Source organism: Pogona vitticeps, chromosome 1 (genome assembly GCF_051106095.1).
Source record: "Pogona vitticeps strain Pit_001003342236 chromosome 1, PviZW2.1, whole genome shotgun sequence".
Lineage (NCBI taxonomy): Eukaryota > Metazoa > Chordata > Lepidosauria > Squamata > Agamidae > Pogona > Pogona vitticeps.
The window spans coordinates 231,141,520-231,162,498 of NC_135783.1; the positions used below are offsets into that span (position 1 = coordinate 231,141,520).

Sequence of the window (20,979 nt, forward strand, 5' to 3'; positions counted from 1 at the left end):
ATCACACCAGGTTCTTAAATTCTAATCCAGTTGAGAACAGAAACTAAGAACTCTTCTTGAACTGAGGTTGCTTTGTTTCTTGTTTTCAGCATTTTTATTCCTCTGCAGCTCCCAAAGTTGATAGAATAAAAGTGATAACCAAAATTCTACTGGGTTTGTGAAGCATAAACCCAAAACTGCATGTATGATTTTTCTAGTTGCCTGAGTATTAGGTCTCTGGACTGCTGGTCAAAATCACTCTGGATTGCTTCAGATGTAAATAAAGACAGCAGACAACCTAAGAATTGCTAAAACTGCTTGTGCAAATTCCCTACATATTATACAATGGACTTCTAGTCAATGAAAATACAAGTGGAAGGTACTGCCATTTGGAGTGTTTTTATTAAACAAACACACAGGAATACAGTGCTAAGAGCAGGTGAACAGGAAAACCTGGTGTTTTAATTCACTGTCAACATGACAAAACAATGTATGCATTTATTAAAAGACATCTCTCATTGGCAGATATCAATATACACAAAGAGAAAGAAAAAAGAATTACCACCTCAATTTCTCTAGCTGTTATGATTCAGTTAAGCAAGGTTATTTAATACTTGGCTTAATTTGGTACATTAACACCAATCCTTTGCAAGTAACTATTCCATGCTGCCTTCCTATATGCCTCTGCTTCCTCCAGGCGACTGGATGCAGACAAGATACCACGTCCTACAATTATGATATCAGATTTTCTTTTACCAATAACATCTTGTGGACTCAGGTACTTCTGCCCCAGGTTATCACCTGCAAGACACAAGTGAACAAACCATCTATTACTATGGCTTAGTCTGCAGCAATTTCCGGTTGAAGGATTACAGCAACCTCCTAAACGCAGTCTCCATAGCAGCAGCAGCAGCAGCCACCACTACCTCTATACTGTTAAAGGCGTAAGGACATATGCACAGAAAACAAGCATACCTCTGAAGAATCTCTAAACTGATTGCAAAAGATGCTCTTCTCACTCATTAGACAAAGGGTGTGAACACATGTCTGAGCTCTCCTAGGAATGGATCTTAGGACTGAAACACTCAGTTTCATGCCAACAGTAGCCCACAGAGCACTTAGATTGCAATTCCATTGTAGTTGGTATCAAAAACTAGAAATACTCCTGAGCTTACTTCTCAATTATATTAATTGCTCTAATACAAATACAGTGGTACCCCGCATAGCGACGATAATCCGTGCAGCAAAAATCGTTGCTATACGGATTTGTCACTATGCGGAACAAAGAAGCCCATAGGAATGCATTAAAACACGTTTAACGTGTTCCTATGGGCAAAAAACTCACAGTTCTGTGAAAATCCTCCATGTGGCTGCCATTTTCGCTGCCCGGTAAGCGAGGAATTTAGGCAAAAACACAGTGGGCGGCCATTTTATTTAGCCGGTGGCCATTTTGGAAACGCCGATCAGCTGTTAAAAAACATCGCTATGCGAAAATCAGTAAGTGATCATCGCAAAGCAATGTTTTACCATTAGAAACATCGCAATGCGATTGCTTTTGCGATCGCAAAAACACATCGCTACGCGGATTCGTCGTTAAACGAATCGCTCGTTATGCGAGGCACCACTGTATATTTTGTACCATCAGTCTGAGTTCCAAAAAAAGTCACTTATATAGAATATACTCACCTCCAGTCTGCATCTGAACCCCCGGAGTCAAATGAAGAAATTCAGGTTTTTCAACTATTCTGGAGCCAGAGATAAATCCGAAAACAAAATCTGAGTGTTCTTCAGCCATCTTAACCTATGCAGAAGCAATATACAAAGAACAATCACACCTTACAGAAAGAAAACACTTTATGTGCTGTGCTGTCTAGAATGGTGAATAAATACGAAACACATATGTATCATACATGCAGACATTTGCAGACATCAAGACAAAAGAGTCAAACAGAATATCAAAATATTTCATTGCCTTTGATACAGAAAATACTATTTCAGAAATGGCATACTCCTCACAAATAGACTTATTCACAACTCTTCGGACATTCTTTGCCTCAGGTCTTTCAATGATTATATATGCCTACCCCTCCCAATTTCTACTAACACCTTCACAGGTCTGCCTGAAGAACACTGGCTTTCACTTTTCAGTAGTGCAAGTTCCCAATTGCTTCCTTTCAAACTTGTTCTTCCCCCATCATAACTGATAGCTGCATCTCAACTGTTAGTTGATCCATTCTTTCGGTTGGTTTGTGGAACAAGTGGATGGGTTCAGGGCTGGAGCTACCATTAGGCGACTGCCTAGAGTACAGACCTGAGAGGGCACAAAACTGACTTCATGAGAGAAAACGTCGCCATTTAAAAAACCATAAGTCCTGGAGAGAACTTGAATTGCACTTATATAAAGGAAAAACAGTTGATGATATTAACCAGCAGAAAATCAGGCAAGAACAACAATATTGGCAATAAATCTTAGAATGCTTGATTGCTTTGGTCAGACTTCTTGGCATGCAATACTGGTCATTCTGTGGTAGTACTGAAAAGTTGTATAGTGCTAAGAATGGGATTTTTTTGAAGTTTGTAGAATACTTAGCCCTTTTTGATCCCATCATGAATGAAAGTTTGCGCAGAGTTAAAAATGAAGAAATGGTTCACTACTTAGGAAAAGATATCCAAAATGAACTTATACAATTTCTAGCAGGTGCTATAAAGCAGAAGATTTTAGCAGATATAAAGTCAGCCAAATACTATTTAGTTATTCTGGATTGCACACCTGATGTTAGTCATACTGAACAAATGACAATGATTGTACATTTTGTCAATGTGATCAAACCATCAGATACTGAGATATCTAAATGTGAGAAAATAACATTTCTTGGGATTTGTTCCCCTAAGAGACACTACAGGTGTCTTTATGGCAGAAACTCTTCTTGAGCAAATGGGATTGCCAACTGAGAATCTGCGTGTTCAAGGTTATGATAATAGGAGTAACATGAAAGGCAAAGAAAATGGCATACAAAAGGGAGTCCTAAACATGAATCCATGTGCCTTTTTGTGCCCTGCAATGCGCACTCTTTAAACTTGGTAGTCAATTATGCTGCTAAATGTTATCTGGAAGCAACAAGTTTCTTCAGTTTGATTCAACAGATCTATAATTACTTCTCTGCATCAACTCAGTGTTGGGAAATTCTAACTAGCCATGTATCAGGCATAACTGTTAAGCCGAGTCAACCGAGATGGGAAAATCAGATTGATGCTTTAAAACCCGAGATATCATCTTGGTAGTATATATGATGCTTTAATAGAGATATTTGATGACACAAGCCTAAAGAATTTATCTGGAAATACTTCTCGAATTGAAGCTCAGACCCTTGCTGATGCAATTTGAAAGTTCAAATTTGTGGTATCCCTTGTTACATGGTACAACATTCTTTAAATTAGCTGTTACAAAATAAGGAGAATGATTTAAATTCAGCTACAAGCCAATTGAAAGTGATGAAGAATTACTTCGTGGGCTATAGATGTGATGCAGATTTTCAACAAGTTTGATGGATGCTACTGAGATTACAAAGGAGATAAAATACTGTACTACCAAACTTTGAGACAGAGTAAGTTAGAAAAAGGAGAACAAAAAAGCAGTTTGAGTATGAAGCACAAGATGAGGTACCACAAGATCCAAAGCAGAAATTCAAAATATGTTTCTATTATGCTGTCTTAGACATGGCCATACAATCTGTTGAAGAGAGATTCCAACAGCTACAATAATATAATTCCTTGTTTGGCTTCCTGTATGACATCTACAAGATCAACAAAAAATATATACTGAAGACGCATTTAAGGCCTGCAAGAATTTGGAAAAATCATTGACGCACAATGGAAACAAAGACATTAATGCTGAAGATCTATGCTGTGAACTTATAGCAATAGCTTGAAGACTTCCAAAGTCTATGCCACCACAAGGAGTATCTCTCTTCATAGTGCAACAAAAACTCCTGGATAGTGTGCCTAATGTTTCTGTGGCTCTAAGGATCCTTCTCACACTTCCAGTGTCAGTGGCTAGTGGTGAACGCAGTTTCTCAAAGCTTAAGCTTATAAAAACATATTTACGCTCAACAATGCTGCAAAGTAGACTAGTTGGTTTTGCAACTGTATCAATTGAACATGCCAAAGAATCAGCCATTGACCTGAAGAAATAAGCGACAAAATTTGCAAAAGAAAAGGCACACAAAATGAGATTTCGATGTGGCAAAAATAGAAATATTTAATAGACATTACAGTTCATAGGATTATTCAAAATGATTTGTGTGCTAAAACTGTTTTGTATTTGAGAAAGAAAACTGAAGACTGTTCTATTACTTGTTCTGTTTTTTAAAATAAAAATTCCACAATTTCAACTTTTGCACTTTCTGTTTTTGAACGTTGGTAGGGGTGCATGCAAGTAGTTAGTCTTGCCTAGGGCACAAAGAAGCCTGGCACATGCCCTGGATGGGTTCCTCATTCCAAAATTTCTCTCTCATATACAAACATACAGTTCCATTTCCAAACTACCTATGCTATCTTATGCAATATCAGTCCTGGCTATATCCAGTTGGATTAAAGAGGGAAAGGACATTTAAAGTTTCAAGACAGATTTTCAGAAGAGTTGTTTCTCCTTGCTGGACAGTAGGAAAAGTGTCTTCCAGCCTTGTTCAGATAGAAGCGCCAACTTACTGCTGCTTTAGTATAGTCACCAGTCGCCAGAGACCCTTCGGAGCTCATCTCACCAATCAAGAGGCATCCTCGTTGCAAATGGTGTCCTACAGCTTTCAATCCTTTAATGACTCCTGGACCAGGAACTGCATGGGCATTAATGATATCTGACCAGGATGCTATTTTGAAAATGCCACCTGCAAGGGTGAACAGACACATTACCAACTAAGCATAGTCTTCCAAGTAAGATAGTTAAACTAATAGTCATGAAATGTATATTATGGAAAACAATGTAAAACACATTATGAGGAAAATGTGCTTGCTAGTGCGTATTTTTTTAAAGGTGTACAAATATGTGCACATTTGAATACAGACTGGCAAACTGATGTGGAATGGAGAGAAGCAGAATGGAGAAACCAGGAGCAACTGAAATTGAAATATATGAAAAACTGTGAAATACTAGATTTATACACTAGAATTGCAACAGCTTTTGAAAAAGTGTGAAAGCAAAGAATATGTTCTACTTTTTATTGACTGAGAGTGCAAAATTACAACGAATTGCATTAAAATGTGAACTTGCTTAATTTCTACCCCTTAGGATCTGAAAAACAGTGGTGCCCCGCATAGCGACGTTAATCCGTTCCAGGATTAACGTCGCTATACGGAAACATCACTGAACGGAACAAAAAACCCCATAGGAACGAATTAAACCCTGTTTAATTCGTTCCTATGGGGCAAAAACTCACCGTTCAGCGAAGATCCTCCATAGGGCTGCCATTTTCGCCGCCTCGGTAAGCGAGGCGCGAAACGGACGGCCATTTTGGAACCACCGATCAGCTGGGTGGCGGGCTCTTGGGAAGGAGTGCGGGGACCTCCTCCACCCTCCTTCCCAAGCGCTGGCCGGCCTTTCCCCCCAGCTGGGCGGCGGGCTCAAACGGCGGCTGCAGGGTGGGGGGGGGGTGTCCCGAAGGCTTCCAGGCAAAGGTCTGGAAGCCTTCGGGACCCCCCTACCCTGTCCCTGCCGCCTGGCATCCGCCTACCCCAGCCGTGCTCGGACGCCTGAAAGTCCGAGAACGACTGGGGTAGGCAGCGCGGGGCGGCTTCAAGCGGCGGCGCCTGCAGGGTGGGGGGGGTGTCCCGAAGGCTTCCAGGCAAAGGTCTGGAAGCCTTTGGGACACCCCTACCCTGCCCCCGCCGTCGCTGAGAGCCTTCCAAGCTCTCAAAGGGCTTTCTCCAATGTCGGAGGGGGGCCCTTTGAGAGCTCAGAAGGCAAATGTCGGCGGTGGCTCCAGTGTCCTTCTGAGGCCACCGCCAACATTTTCCCCCAGCTGAGAGGCGGGGCTCCCACTGAGCTGGGGGAAAATGCCCCTTCCGAAGGGGAATGCAGGCGGTGGCTTCGGAAGGCTCCTTCCGAGGCCACTGCCGACATTTTCCCCCAGCTGAGTAGCGGGGCTTCAAAGCTCCCGCCGCTCAGCTGGGGGAAAATTGGGCTATGGGGAAAAATCGCAAAGCGATTTTTCCCCATAGTCAACATCGTAATGCGATCGCAAAAGCGATCGCAAAATCCACATCAGTATGCGGATTCGTCGTTAAATGGGGCGCTCGTTAAGCGAGGCATCACTGTATCAAAATTCTTCAAAAATTATGCTAACTTGTCTATTTTGGGATCACATGATGAAAGGGACATTCAGCTCAAGAAAGGCTCTGAAGACTTGAAAATAAAGAACTAGTTTTCTGTTATTTAGATACCAACATCTGGAATTACAACTATCCAACCTTTTTAGGCACCATTACCAAAAAAAAAAAAAAAAAGTATCAAGTTCAAAGTTGGTCAGGGGAAGTGGTGGAAGTCAAACTCACCTTCATACTGATGTTTCACAGTATTTCCAATATCTGCAAACTTACGGTCCTCAAATATCAAGAATTCATGCTGCTCTGCAAGTCCTCTCAATTCCCTTGCAACTTCCTGGGAAAAATCATCCAGAATATCAACATGTGTTTTCAAAATACAGATGGAGGGCCCCAGCATAGCAGCCAGTTGGAGCAATTCCTTGGAGCTGGTGACATCAGCAGAAAGGCACAGGTTTGTCTGCTTTTTCTCCATGAGTCTGAACAGCTGGGCAGCAAGTGGATGGGTACCTGGAAGCTCAGCTCTGGCAGCAAAACTCATTTCTTTGCATATTCTTTTCATAGAAACAGCACCATTTTGCTCAGAAGGTTTGACAATATTGTCCTGAATGAATTTTTCCACATTTGCCACTATTGCAGGTGTCTCTTGAATGAATTTTTCCACGCTTGCCACTATTCCAGGTGTTATTTTCTGTTGCTGCTCAAGGATCCTGAGAATCTGAGACAAGGTACATACCGAGTGCAGCTGAATCCCATTCTTCTCCAACATGGCTCTTCCTCCTTGCTCTCTGTCCAAGAGCACTATGGCATCAGTAACCTTCAGGCCCTCTTTCCGAAGGACCTCTGCTGTCTCCAAGACACTTGAGCCACTAGTAACTACATCTTCAATTACCAAGCAGGTTTCTCCTGCATTTATTGTGCCCTCCACAAGGCGTTTAGTACCTTAAGAAGCAAAATATTATAGAAATATGATTTTCTCTAAACAATCAACACAAAAAAAGTTAGTTATTAAACACGGACCACATAGCAATAAGTAAGGAAGTCCTGAAAAGGATTTTTACATGGATGTCTCTAGATCATGGGCATACTATATATCTACATCAAAAGGCTAGCTTTCCCATCTCGAATTGTGCTTACTTATACAGCAATATTTACAATCTAGATGAAGTGTAGTTCATTTTACCATGATCTTTGGCTTCCTTCCTACGGATAAGCATTGGGATCTGTTTGTTTGAGCAGATGATTGTAGCCAATGGCAATGCTGTATAAGGAACTCCACATACACAGTCATACTTGAGTGCAGCATTCTTTGCTACTTGAAAGAGAAGATCTGCTACCTGAAATAAATCATGATACATTCAGAATTTATTTTGCTAGTATTAATACCAATGCATTTGTTATTAACATAATAGTACAGGAAAATCTCAAACTGCACACATGAGATTTGCTAGGAAGGAGACCCTACATTCAACACTTCCAGATCACATCAATTATGATTGGAGCCTTTTCTTTTAACTTTTGTCCAGTCCTTTCTTTCTTTTCTTTTTTTGTCTGCATTTTATCACTCCAAATGGCAAGCCAAGAGAAGCTACACAAGTAATCGTACTTTCATTCTTTGTTTAGACAGAGAAATAGCATCCTATCTCTACTCCTAGAAGAGCAGTGGGTAACATAAGCACCAACTGGATGAAGACCGCACAGCAATCTCTCCCTTCAACACCAGTTTTTATGCTCACTTCTGAAATACCATAACAATGAACATACAAGTATTCACTTTTCAACAAAGAATCTATAAATCATTTAAACATCAATGAGAAATATAACTCTGCTTATGGGGGGGTGCTTCTTACATCATTTCATTTAAGCCTCTATCCTATTCTACCTGCCTCCATCTTTTAAGTTATGTTTCCTACTCCTTAAAAATATCTGAGCCTTTCAAATCCCACAATAGTATCCAGGCATTTTATCACTTCAAGAGATGTCACAGATATATTTATATTATGCCTCACCCCATCCCATTAAAAAAAAAATTAAAAGTAGCAGATTAAGCAGCACCCTACAGTTAGCCATGCTTTACATGGGTTTACATACAACTTTGTATCACCGCTTCCTCCTTCCATCAACCACTCTTTACCCACCTATCAGAACCCCCAGCACTTCTAAAGGATTAAAAAAAAAACAGCCCCACACAGCTTCTCGACTACTATTGGCCAGCAGGCTCTCAGAGGCTGTCTTCTTTCCTTTAATTTGTTGACTCCACCTCCTCCCTGTATGCTCCCTTCTTCCCCATTTTGTTACAACTTCCAAGGGATAGTGCAGTTACTCCATACAAGGATTACTAGTTGAACTCCATGAGCTTACAACAAAATATAAATAACAAGTGAAATAAATGCATACATATATTCAATCATAGGTCGCTTTTCAAATGCATTTTTTAATTTCTGTTATTTATATTTACAGTGGTGCCTCCTATAACAAGTGCCCCGTTTAACGACAAACTTTGCGATGTTTTCCCCATAGGCACCATTTTCCCCCAGCTGAGCAGTGGGAGCCTCCGAAGGACCGCTCCCGCAGCTCAGCTGGGGGAAAATGCCTGCGGTGGCCTCGGAAGGACCCTTCCAAAGGGTCCTTCTGAGGCCACCGCCAGGATTCCCCTTCCCCGCGGCCGGCTTCCCTGGCCATGGTCAGACTCTCAGGAGTCCGACCATGCCTGGGGTAGCCTGCCGCGGGTCGGATCCAAGCCGCGGGGGAAGGGTGGGGGGATCTGGATGCCTTTCAGGCATCCAGATCCCCCCGCCCTCTCCCCGCGGCTTGAGGAGGGTGGGAGGCATGGCGAGACTCTTTGGCAGCTGCCGCGGCTCAGATCCGAGCCGTGGCGGGTGCCGAAGAGTCGGCCATGCCTCCCACACAGCCCCGCGGCTTGGATCCGAGCCGCGGGGGGAGGGTGGTGGGATCCGGATGCCTTTCACCCCTCCCTCCCATCCTCTCCTCGCGGCTTGGATCCAACCCACAGCGGCAACTCCCAGCCATGTCCGATCTCCCCCACCACCATCGGGAGCAGCAGGAGAAGCCGCCCGGTGTGGAGGGGGGGAGATCGGATCGGCTTCTGCCTTTCTTCGGAGCAGCCCGGCTGCTCCCAAAGGGCTGCCCCGACTGTGCTTTCAGCAGTGGAGGAGGTGCCCGGTGGAGGAGAAAGGCCAGATCGGCTTCTGCCTTCTCCTCCACCGGGCACCTCCTCCGCTGCTGCAAGCACAGTCGGGGCAGCCCTTTGGGAGCAGCCGGGCTGCTCCAAAGAAAGGCAGAAGCCGATCTGATCTCCCCTCCCAACTATCGGGAGCAGCGGGAGAAGCTGCCCGGTGTGAAGGGGGGGAGATCGGATCGGCTTCTTCGGAGCAGCCCAGCTGCTCCCAAAGGACTGCCCCGACTGTGCTTGCAGCAGCGGAGGAGGTGCCCGGTGGAGGAGAAGGCAGGAGCCGATCTGTCATTTCTCCTCCACCGGGCACCTCCTCCGCTGCTGCAAGCAGTCGGGGCAGCCCTTTGGGAGAAGCTGGGTGGTGGAGAAGGCTGAAGCCGATCCAATCCTTCCCCCGCACCATTGGGCGCAGCGCTTTCGGAGAAGCCTCCCGATGGGGGGGGAAAGATTGGATCGGCTTCAGCCTTCCTTCTCTACAGCCCGGCTTCTCCCAAAGGGCTGCCCCGATTGTGCTTACAGCAGCGGAAGAGGTGCCCGGTGGAGGAGAAGGCAGGAGCCGATCTGTCATTTCTCCTCCACCGGGCACCTCCTCCGCTGCTGCAAGCAGTCGGGGCAGCCCTTTGGGAGAAGCCGGGTGGTGGGGGAGAAGGCAGGAGCCGATGCCGTCTCCCCCCCCTCCCCCGAGGCTTCTCCCAAAGGGCTGCGCCCGATAGTGGGGGAGAAAACCAGATTATCCAGTTTACAATGCATCTCTATGGGAAAACACGTTTCACTTAACGATGTTTTCCCATAGCGATGGTTTTTTTGGAACCAATTAACCTCGCTATGCGAGGCACCACTGTATATACAGTGGTGCCTCGCATAACGATGTTAATTGGTTCCAGAAAAAAAAACGTTATGTGAAAACATCGTTATGGGAAGCACCATTTCCCATAGGAATGCATTGAAAACCGGTTAATCCGTTCCAACTGGAACGGATTAACCGGCCATGGCTGGGGTAGCCGCTGCGGTTACCCTTTAAGCGGCGGAGACAGGCTGGGGGGTGGATCGGGGAGCTTGAAGCCTCTCCGCGCCGCCTACCCCGGCCGTTCCCGGACTTCCGGAAGTCCGGGAACAGCCTGGGTAAGCAGCGCTGGGAGGCTTCAAGCTTCCCGATCCACCCCCCAGCCTGTTCTCCGATGCCGGTAGCCTCCCCCGCCGCCTACCCAGCCCGTTCTCGGACACCTAGGTGTCCGAGAACGGGCTGGGTAGGCAGCGCAAGGAGGCTTTAAGCGGCGGGGACAGGCTGGGGGGTGGATCGGGAAGCTTGAAGCCTCCCAGCGCTGCTTACCCAGGCTGTTCCCGGACTTCCGAAAGTCCGGGAACGGCCGGGGTAGGCGGCGCGGAGAGGCTTCAAGCTCCCCGGTCCACCCCCCAGCCTGTTCTCCGATGCCGGTAGCCTCCCCCGCCGCCTACCCAGCCCGTTCTCGGACACCTAGGTGTCCGAGAACGGGCTGGGTAGGCGGCGCAAGGAGGCTTTAAGCGGCGGGGACAGGCTGGGGGGTGAATCGGGAAGCTTGAAGCCTTCCCGCGCTGCTTACCCAGGCTGTTCCCGGACTTCTGGAAGTCCGGGAACGGCCGGGGTAGGCGGCGCGGAGAGGCTTCAAGCTTCCCGGTCCAACCCCCAGCCTGTCCCCGGAGCTCGGAAGGGAATTGTCGGTGGCTTCGGGGTCCTTCCGAGGCCGCAGCCCACTGCCAACATTTTCCCCCAGCTGAGCAGCGGGGCTTCAAAGCTCCCGCCGCTCAGCTGGGGGAAAATGGTGCCTATGGGGAAAAATCGCAAAGCGATTTTTCCCCATAGGCAAGATCGTTGTGCGATCGCAAAAGCGATGGCAACAAAGCCATCGCTATGCGATTTTTTCGTTAAACGGGGCACTCGTTAAGCGAGGCACCACTGTATACTTAAACATAGTAACTGATTAGCTTTATTCTTTTATCATAGCATTCCCAAGTGCAGGTCCCCCCAGATGTCTCTATACAGCAGTTCCCATCACCTGCAACATGGCCAATAACTGGGAATGAAGAGAACTGTAGTCTAAAGTATCTAGACAACATTGCATTAATGAACATTGGAGAACAAATTGCTGCCAGAAAAAAATAGTTGAATACTAAAATACCTCTGAGAACACACCTGTGTTGAATACAAAGTTTGCAAGCTTTTTTGAGTGAAAAAGAATTTTTCTTCAGCCTTTTCAAGCCCTGCCCTAAATATTGTTTAAAGGCCAATTACAGTGTAAATGTGTCATGATCAACTGATGATAAAGAATACAGCACATTCAGGAAACAAACCTAAATGTCATTACGTAACCAAATAGACCATACAGTACATCGAATCTCTTTAAGCATCAATTCCAAAGTCCTGGTCTTCTCAGAAAACCAAATTTGATTTAGTAGACTTTTGCAAGCATCCAGTTATTTTCATAAATCTACTGAGTTGTGCTTGTGAAAACTAGAGCTGAACACTGTTCCAAAATAATATTACCCTTTTTATAACCAAAAAGGTTAAGTTTAAAGACCAAGTTTAAAGTCCCCTTAGGAGATTTGGGGGCAATAACATCCCATTAGGGCTGTAAGCCTCAGAAAAGCCAACAGTAATATCTAATGCGAATAATAGTTTTCAAGGTATCTTTTTCAATTGATTATTCCATACTATGGATCAAGTCCAATATGAACACTGTGCTTTTCCATTACAAAGGAAATGAAAGGTATATTTTACAATTACAAAATCCTTAATAAAGTACTGATAATTGCATCCAGATACCTAAACCATTGAGCTATCCAGCTAGTTTACACAAATATAGCATTATAAAACTGAGATATTTAAAATAACGTTAACCTTAGCCTTCAGGTAACTATAGGGGCTTGAAAAATGGATGTAAAAATAGATTACAGTGGCGCCTCACAAGATGAGCACTTCATTTAACGAAGAAATCGCATAACGAAAAAGTTTTTGCAATCGCAAAAGCGATCGCAAAACGATGTTTCCTATGGGGTTTTTTCGCTTTGCGATGATTACCTGCTTTGCTAACCAATTATCGCAAAATGAAGATTTTCGCACAGCTGATAGGCGGTTTCAAAATGGCCGATGGGTAAAAAAATGGCCGCCCGCTGTTTTCTGGGACGGATTCCTCACTGCATGGGCAGCAAAAATGGCCACGCTATGGAGGATCTTCGCTGGACGGTGAGTTTCAAGCCCATAGGAACACATTAATTGGGTTTTAATGCGTTTCTATGGGTTTTTAAAAATCGCTTTACGATGTTTTTGTTCTACAGCGATTTCGCTGGAACAAATTAACATCATAATGCGAGGCACCACTTTATATAGAAGTGTTGCTAATCCCAAATAGAGATGCTAATATTTAAATGACAAGATAGCAACTTTATATCCATTTATCAGGAAATAAAAATAGCAGTCTTGTAGCACCCAGAAAGTGTACTAGGAAGTTTTTTGTTTAAAGTGCATCATGTGCAGTCTATAACAAAACTTCTAGAATAAGCACACAAACCCCAATTCAAATTGGGATCAGTGAATAGCTGGGAGAGGTTTATATGCCCTGTTTTTTATTTGCAAATCAGAAGCACAAATAATTTTAAATCACCACTGGCATCAATTAAGTTCTCTTTCTTTTTATTATCATCCACACAAGAGGTCCTGAATGTTAAAATAAAAAACCAGAAGAGGGAAATTTTTTAACCCTTTTCCTCATGCAGTGGTACTAATTGAAAACATAGGAAAAGCATGTGTACTCTAAATCACTGGTTCTTAACCTTGAGTTACTCAGGAGTTTTGGACTGCAACTCCCAGAAGCCTTCACCACCAACTGTGCTGGCTGGGGTTTCTGGGAGTTGCAGTTCAAAAACATCTGAGTAACAAAGGTTAAGAACCACTGCTCTAAATAATAAAATTAAGTGAACCTAAATTATATGCCATATATATTATGTGCAACCTGGCTCACAGATTTTTCTGCACTGATGAGCTGATTACACATAGTGAAAAATAACCCTTTGTCCCTATTCTTGTAGCATCTCAGAACATTAACAATTATAGCAAAAGATTCCCAGAGGAGCCACTTGTCTGGTGAGGATACGAGACACTGCATGCAATTTGTTACAAATGCAACTTGATAATCTCAGCTTTCCATTTGAATGCTGTTTTTGATTCAACTGATAACTATTTGATAAAAGGCCTTTATGGAAACCCTTTAACACAGTTAAAATCCTAGCTACCTTATGAGCCTCTCAGGACTTTTAAGATTGTCAGAAGATACCCTCTTAGAAATGGCAACAGCCTTCTCCTGCATGACCATGGAATGCATTCATTTCCAAATTCCCTTTCTGCCTGCTTTAAAGAAGGAAATGAAAATGTATTGTTTTAGAGTGGCATTTGAGGGTTAACCAGCCCTGCCTTGTTTTTAATCCACATCATTTGTAACATTAACTGTTTGCTACGGTTTTTTTAAAGTATTCTGCTGGTTTTTACGATTTTACAGTGGGGAAGTTTTTTATGTTACGAATTAAACAAACACAAATTAATTTCATTAAAAATGCAAGCCAAAAGTTTGCTTTGGGGTTTCATTTCCTTGAATAACTTTGTAAGCCACATTGACTGCTATCTTTTCAGAGAAAAGAGTGGCGTGCAAGTATATAAATAAATAAATAAATAAATCATACAGGCAAATTGAAGGGCTCTTGAGTTAGTTGAAAATGGCCCACCAACATAGGGAAAGACCAAGAATCACACCACGCTCTCCTCCTCCTCCCCATTTTCCAACACCCGGAGGTCACCAAAAGCAAGCGCTAGGGCCAAAATTGAAAGCCAGCCGCCTTAAGTTAATTAATTAATTACAGTACAGAAACCTTTATTGGCATGCTGCATAAATAAAACGCCTTAAGTACTCCCCGTCCCACAGAGGTTTTCTTCGCCCCTGCCCCCATTTTTAAAAAAACATTTGAGAGAAAGACACACACACACACAGGGAGAGGGCCGAGCTTCGACTCCTCCCTTGAAACCAGCAGGTTTCCGGCGCCTTGGGTGGACCAGCCGTGAGGCGGTCCCTGGCGCATTGTCGTCTCTAGAGAGACACCTGAGGCTCCGGTTTTCCTCCTTCCCGCTCTCTGGCCGTGTTGCAGGTGGTGGGAACCGCTGTAATACAGAGAGACCTCTGGAGAGACCTGCCTTGGGGAAAGCTGTGGTAAAGAAACAAGGCGAATCCGTTTCTATCTCCTCCCTTCCCCCCCCCCCCGTTATAACGGCCACCTCCCCGCGAAGCCGTTACCTTGTTAAGCAGAGCTGGGGCTGAGACGACGACGCGCAGGTCCACGTAGACCGGGGAAACGAGCCCGCTCTTCAGCACAAACTCCCCGAAGCGCACCGCTTCCACCTCGTACAGCTCGGAAGCCAACTGCTCCATCGTGTGCGCGCGCGGCCTCTCCTCCGCGGGAGAGAGGGTCGTAGAATAATGACGTAAAAAGGCGGTTAAAACGCTATTGAGGGGAGGGCGCGCATGCGCACTGTTAGACAAGCGGCTCGCGCTCCGTGTCTCTGTGCCCTCATTGGCCGATCGAATTCTGGTCCGCGTGTAGCGCCTTCTTTTGGTTGCAGGGGGTTTAAAAAAGAAGAAGAGGGGCGACCTTCGTCCTTTCGCACCGATCGTGTTGTTTGGTTGGATTGGGTGGAGCGGAATCAGACACAGGATGCGGGCTTGGGAGAATCTGTTGGATGGAGGAGTCAGGCGGCCCGGCACAGAGCGTACCGAATGCTCAGTTTTAACAAAAGTATTAAAAACATCGGGAGCCGAGTTCTCACGGCTACGCAGGGCTCTGAAGCCCTGGGGCCCTGATTCTACCTACCTGGCTCCACTCCACTTAAAACACTTGCAAGGGGCTGGGTTAGGGCGATACTTTTCAGGATTTTTAAAGCATAAAGGACTCACAAGTGGGTTCCCGACCATTCTCGAGCTGCCGGGACTAAAACGAACCTCACCTGACAAGCGTTAGTTAAGAAGAGGAAATAGGACTTTGCCCTTCCAGCCTTTTCATGATATCTTTCATGATAAATGACAACGATAGGACGCCTTCCCAGGGTTTCCTAGAGATAAGGGACTCAGAAGTAGTTCAGTATTCCCTCCCTCCCCCCTCACCGGGAGCACTCTGGAATTATACGGCATGTTCCCCCAACAAGGTTGGCTTTTTTAGGGGATCGAGTTCCTGAGGTGCCCAACTCACTGAGCTATGCAGTCGATATATTAAATATTCTGCATGTACTAAATGCTGCTCTGTATCCCACATATCAAAACTTAACAGCAGTTAGCCTTGTCTCAGATATCCTAACTTTTCACTTAGAACGATGAGATGTTTTGTCTAAATAAATTAAGCTTGGTAGAGGGCTATTATACATGGCAAACCCTTTTTGGCAATATGGAGTGGGATGCAGTTCATTGAGATTTACTGGCTCAGCAAGTGGTAGGAGCTTTCTTGTAGTAAGACCTTCTCCCTTGCAACAGCATCTTTTTGCTCAGTTTGGAGCCACAGAAGCCATATTTTGCCTGACTTTTTTCTAAGTCAGCAGTCTCTAAAAAGACTCCTGTGTTCTGCTATCTTACACTGGAACCATTGATAACTTCTTCCTTGTGTCTTAAATATGCATTTCTTTTATAACGAGGATTGTGGATATCAATAGTTGTAAAACCTTGTTGACCCAAATACACAAGACTAGAGAATTCATAGCATTCATTGAAAAAGTGGTGTAATTGTCTCCTCCAGAACCTAAAGAAAATGTAATTGCTGCCAAGCAGATGGGAGCAGTTTAGATTGTTTTGTTTTCTCTTTTAAAGTTAGTATCTCTGTATGCCCTAAAGTTTCTAGTAAATAATTTTAAAAGAGTGATTATGGCACGAGGATAACTTTTAAAAAATATTTTGGGAATGTCTTCTAGTTGTAGCTTGGAATTAACATTCATTCTGGAATGGTTAAAAGTATAATGGGAGGTATATCCATTGTCTGGTTTATATTGGCAGCACAGCACTATGTGCCTGCTTACTCAGAAATAAGTCCTATGAAATTCAAGAATCTTTACTCCTAAAGAGATTTATGTAGGAATGCAGTTGAACTTGCTGTACAACAGGTGTGCAGTTGTGACTGTCCAACTCAAGCCATCAGCCAGCCTGACCACTAGTGAGGTGTGATCAGAATATTTATTAGTAAGTTCAGTAAGCTCAGGACAAAGTAAATTACTTGTCTTTTACTATGGTTATCTTCACAACAATTCTTTGATGTAGACCGAGCAGAGAATAGCTGAAATTCTGTTGCTTAGCATATCGTCACAACGAAAATAGGCTCACGTGAATCAGTAGAATTTATGCAGGAGTTGACTCACCAAATTCCCACTGATTCAGTGGGCCTACTCCATGTGACTTACTATGCTAAGCAACAAGATTTCAGTCAGTGAGTGGGTAGCCCCAAATCACCCAGTGAGTAATGACTCCATAGAGGCTGGAATATGAATTTCCCCTCCCATCTCAGCCAGACACTCTAATTTACACCAGATTGAGCAACATCTGGAAGGTGATGCTTTGTGGTGTAATATAGGACTAAGAAAAAGTTTCTCCTTAAACATATATCTGGATTAAACAGTTTTTATCAGAGTGATAGTTCTTATACGAGTATCTAAAAACAACAAAAATCCAGCACTGATTCTTTTATATACTGTATTTATAAGGAAGGCAATAGCCTAAAATGTAGATTTTATCATCTGTACATAACATATACTGCCAAACAATAAGAACATGTGAGAGCAGATAATCACTTTACAACATTACACATGAAGAATCAGAAGTATAAATAAGATATTTACAAAATGTACCTTTAGAAAATACATATGCATACAAAATGAAATCAAGAATAAAATAATGGGATAACACTTAAGGCAGACTAGCAAAAGACTGAAAATATTTAAGGCTGTAGAATTAGTTTGCACCTTGAAAAAGTCTAAGCTCTTAGAATTTTAGAGTTGGCTGGGACCTCAGAATTCATCAGCTCCAAGCCCCTGATTAGTTAAGGAATCCTGCCACAGCAATGTTCCTGACAGGTGGCTGTCCAACCTCTGATCAAGTCTCTCCAGCAAAGGAGAGCCACCATTTCCCGACCACCACTATTTTTGCAAATGTTTTAACAGAGTAAACATAGGATGTCTACTAGACATTAAGCCCTACAGGATTCAGTTAGATTTATTCCCAGGTGCATGTGTGTAGGATTATATACACTTGGCAAACTCTGCAATCCTGACATTTCTATTCAACAGTAAGCAGTCTTGAGTTGAATGGGAGCTACTCCTTGCAAATATGCATAGGATTGCAGCCTCAAAGGTGTGTGTTTTATTTCATTTTGTTATCTGCTGTGCGCTTTGCATGTCAGACCTTATTTTCAGTGGAAGACCCTACACTGTGGAGTGACATGAATAAAAACAGGTTCAATAATTTTCTAGAAAGAGAAGTAAAAGCGCCAGCAGTGATAAACAGGGTATGAAGGTAAGATATGGCTTAAGTAGAACAGATGCTTATTTTTATTAACTTCAGAATTTAAGCCCACAAATTACAACAGTCACAAGTAAAATAATAATAATAATAATAATAATAATAATAATAATAATAATAATAATATAATAATAATAATAATAATAATAATAATAATAATAATAATAATAATAATAATAATAATATAATTTATTGTCATTGTAAGTATATACACAGTATATCATACAACGAAATTCACAGACACCCAGAGACCAGACACATGCACACACATAACATTCCCCAAACACTCCCCACCCACTAGAAATCCCCAACTAAAAATACAAACATCTACACCTCAGTCCAAGTAACACAGTCCAACTAATTATTCCCTACTGGTGGTCTTTAAGCTCATTATTAATTGCAATTATAGCTCTAGGATAAAAACTATTTAGAAAACGTGTGGTCCGAGTCTTAATTGTTCTATATCTTCTGCCAGACGGTAACAGTTCAAAAAAGTTATAAGCAGGATGGGAAGAGTCTCTCAGGATGCTGTGTGACTTCCTCAGACAGCGGGATGTGAAGATGTCATCCAGGGTTGGTAGCTGGAGCCCGATGATATTCTGGGCAATTTTAATGGTTCTCTGTAGAGCTTTTTTGTCCGCTACAGAGCTACTCCCAAACCATGCCAGAATGCCATAAGTTAGGACACTCTCAATGGTGCTACGGTAGTAGGACAGAAGCAAATGCTGTGATAAATTTAACTTCCCGAGCATTCTCAGGAAATACAGCCTCTTCTGTGCCTTCTTTATTAGCATGTTGGCATTTATAGTCCATGAGAGGTCCTCTGAGATGTAAGTGCCCAGAAATTTAAAACTACCAACTCTCTCCACTTCCTCACCGTTTATGTACAGTGGTAAATGATTCTAAAACAGCAAATTGATACTGATGCCAATTGTATGAATAGCCTGACTGGGAGAGGAATATCAGGTGGGTAATGGGGAAAGATTTGATGTACTGTATTCCTTTAGGAAAGCACCATTGCCTGAGAAATGTGTGATAAACCAGAGCAAATTTTCTACAAATACATGGAATAGCAAAGTTCCAAAAAATAGAATGGAAGTCTAAGATTCTTTTGAAAGTTAGAGTTTATAGCACTTCCTAACCCCCAAACATTTATGTTAGTCATACTTTATTGAGTACCACTTGTGATCCCAAAGTGGGGGCATGGGGTCTGCATCGGAACTTGCACTATCGGCTAGTTCACTGCGGGCGAGGTGAACTTTGAGATGTGCAACTACTTTTTACTTCCTTTCTTAAAAACCCACATTTTCTTATTGTGGCTTTAATGAATCTGGAGCCTCTTTTGTATGGGCTTTGTTGACACATGACTGCTGTTAATGCAGAAGAGAGGCATTTGTAATGTGTGTGAGTATTCTGGGCCATGTGAGTTTTACATTTCTTTTACAAAGCCCTTTAAAGCAAGAATTCCTTTATGGCTGAGAAACCGTTCAGGGGTTTTGTTTTGTTTTGTTTGCTTTATGTTTATTCTCTTATACCTCAGCAACAGTGTATCCAGTAGGTTTCTTAAATGGTGACCATTGCCTTACAAAAGAGATTCAGACACTTATTTTCCTTGAAGTAACCATTTTTAGTGATTTATGGTGTGCCAGAGTTTATTTTGTAAGAATGTTTGGATGGTATGGAAGAAACATTTTGCATTTCTTCAGGATCACAAATAAAACAATTTTTAAACTATGAAAGGCATTACCTTTTCCATGTATGCCTATAGGAATATGAGATATTGAAAGGCATTTATGAATCTAGAGGCTATCAGAGCCAGGAGCAAGGTGATATGATCAAAATTCACTGTTTATTTTGCCTTAAGTAGTAGCTGCGATGCTTTACATACAGTGGTTCTACACCGATTAAAATGATCCGTGAAGTGCAGTGGGATTCTATGTATATACATCCGGATGTAAGCGCCACTGAGTTCAGTGGGAACGATTTATAACAAAGGGTTTTTGGTTGTTTGTGGACATACAGCCCACTTCAGCAGATCATTCTAAAGAAATGGACTGTGTCTGAATGCAAGCCCATAGTATAATAAATTAAAAATACCACAGCTGCTTAATTGTTTTGGTTAGTGGGAGGTTACTCTCTGTAGTCAGCCTGAACAGGATGGTAGTTTTGCTGTTATTGAAAGCAATACATTAGTTTTCAGTGGAATTTGACTACAAGAAGTAAATTTAGCTGGGTTTTTCCCTTGTTTCTACCTGAGCAACTATACCCCAAATTTGGCTGATTGTCAGTACCTCGAGGAAAGAGTTGACGACAGAAGCAACTTAAGGAATTTGCCCTCTCTCATGTTTCTTAGTATATTAGTGGGCTATATAATGTTTTTGTTTATGTTGAAAAGCACAGCACAGTAAACTTGTTTAGAAAAACAAAAAGTAACATGGGGAAAAATCCCAGTAAGAGATTAAAGGGTAAGGACTTTGCTTTTTTTTCTAGAAGGCACTTTGCTCAGTTAAGTCATATTTATTAGCCAAATAATTTAATATCAATGCCCTTTCTTTCTCCTTTTGTAATTTATCATTTGTATTGATTTTTTGGGATGGAAGAAAAAACCCACCAGTGTACAGTATTTTCTGTTCTTGCCTCTCCCATAGTTGTTAAAAACAAACACACTGTGCTGACAATACAAGTTCAGGGTGGGCAGATAACAAACAAGCCCCCAAACCCTAAAGGAAATATTACATATTAATTTGAATCAGGATTAGAGGTGGGGGTATTAGTATATGAATACCCCTGCACAGCTGGATGTAACGAAGGTCTAACCCCCTGGGGCTGGACCGTCCACTCACGCATACGCTGCTGCCACCGACTCCGCTCTCCTTCTAATCTCCGGAGCTCACGGTGAACTATCCACTCGTCAGCCTGGCA

General features: G+C 43.0%; 1 protein-coding gene across 1 annotated transcript; it reads right to left on the reverse strand.

Annotated features, from left to right (window-relative positions):
- Positions 1–362: 362 nt before the first annotated feature.
- UMPS (uridine monophosphate synthetase) lies at positions 363–14,995 on the reverse strand. Its single transcript, XM_020814551.3, has 6 exons — positions 14,803–14,995; positions 7,478–7,631; positions 6,526–7,236; positions 4,687–4,862; positions 1,666–1,780; positions 363–780 (listed from the first exon to the last, which is right to left on the reverse strand). Exons 1-6 carry the CDS (start codon positions 14,935–14,937, stop codon positions 599–601), a joined length of 1,473 nt encoding a protein of 490 aa, XP_020670210.3. The 5' UTR covers positions 14,938–14,995; the 3' UTR covers positions 363–598.
- Between the last annotated feature and the right edge of the window lie 5,984 nt (positions 14,996–20,979).

Coding starts and splice junctions, on each gene's coding strand:
- UMPS (XM_020814551.3), bottom strand. CDS start 14,937: ATGGAGCAGTTGGCTTCCGAGCTGTACGAGGTGGAAGCGGTGCGCTTC. Junction 7,237..7,477: donor GAAGGAAGCCAAAGATCATG/GTAAAATGAACT, acceptor TTGCTTCTTAAG/GTACTAAACGCCTTGTGGAG. Junction 4,863..6,525: donor TGTGAAACATCAGTATGAAG/GTGAGTTTGACT, acceptor TCACCCTTGCAG/GTGGCATTTTCAAAATAGCA.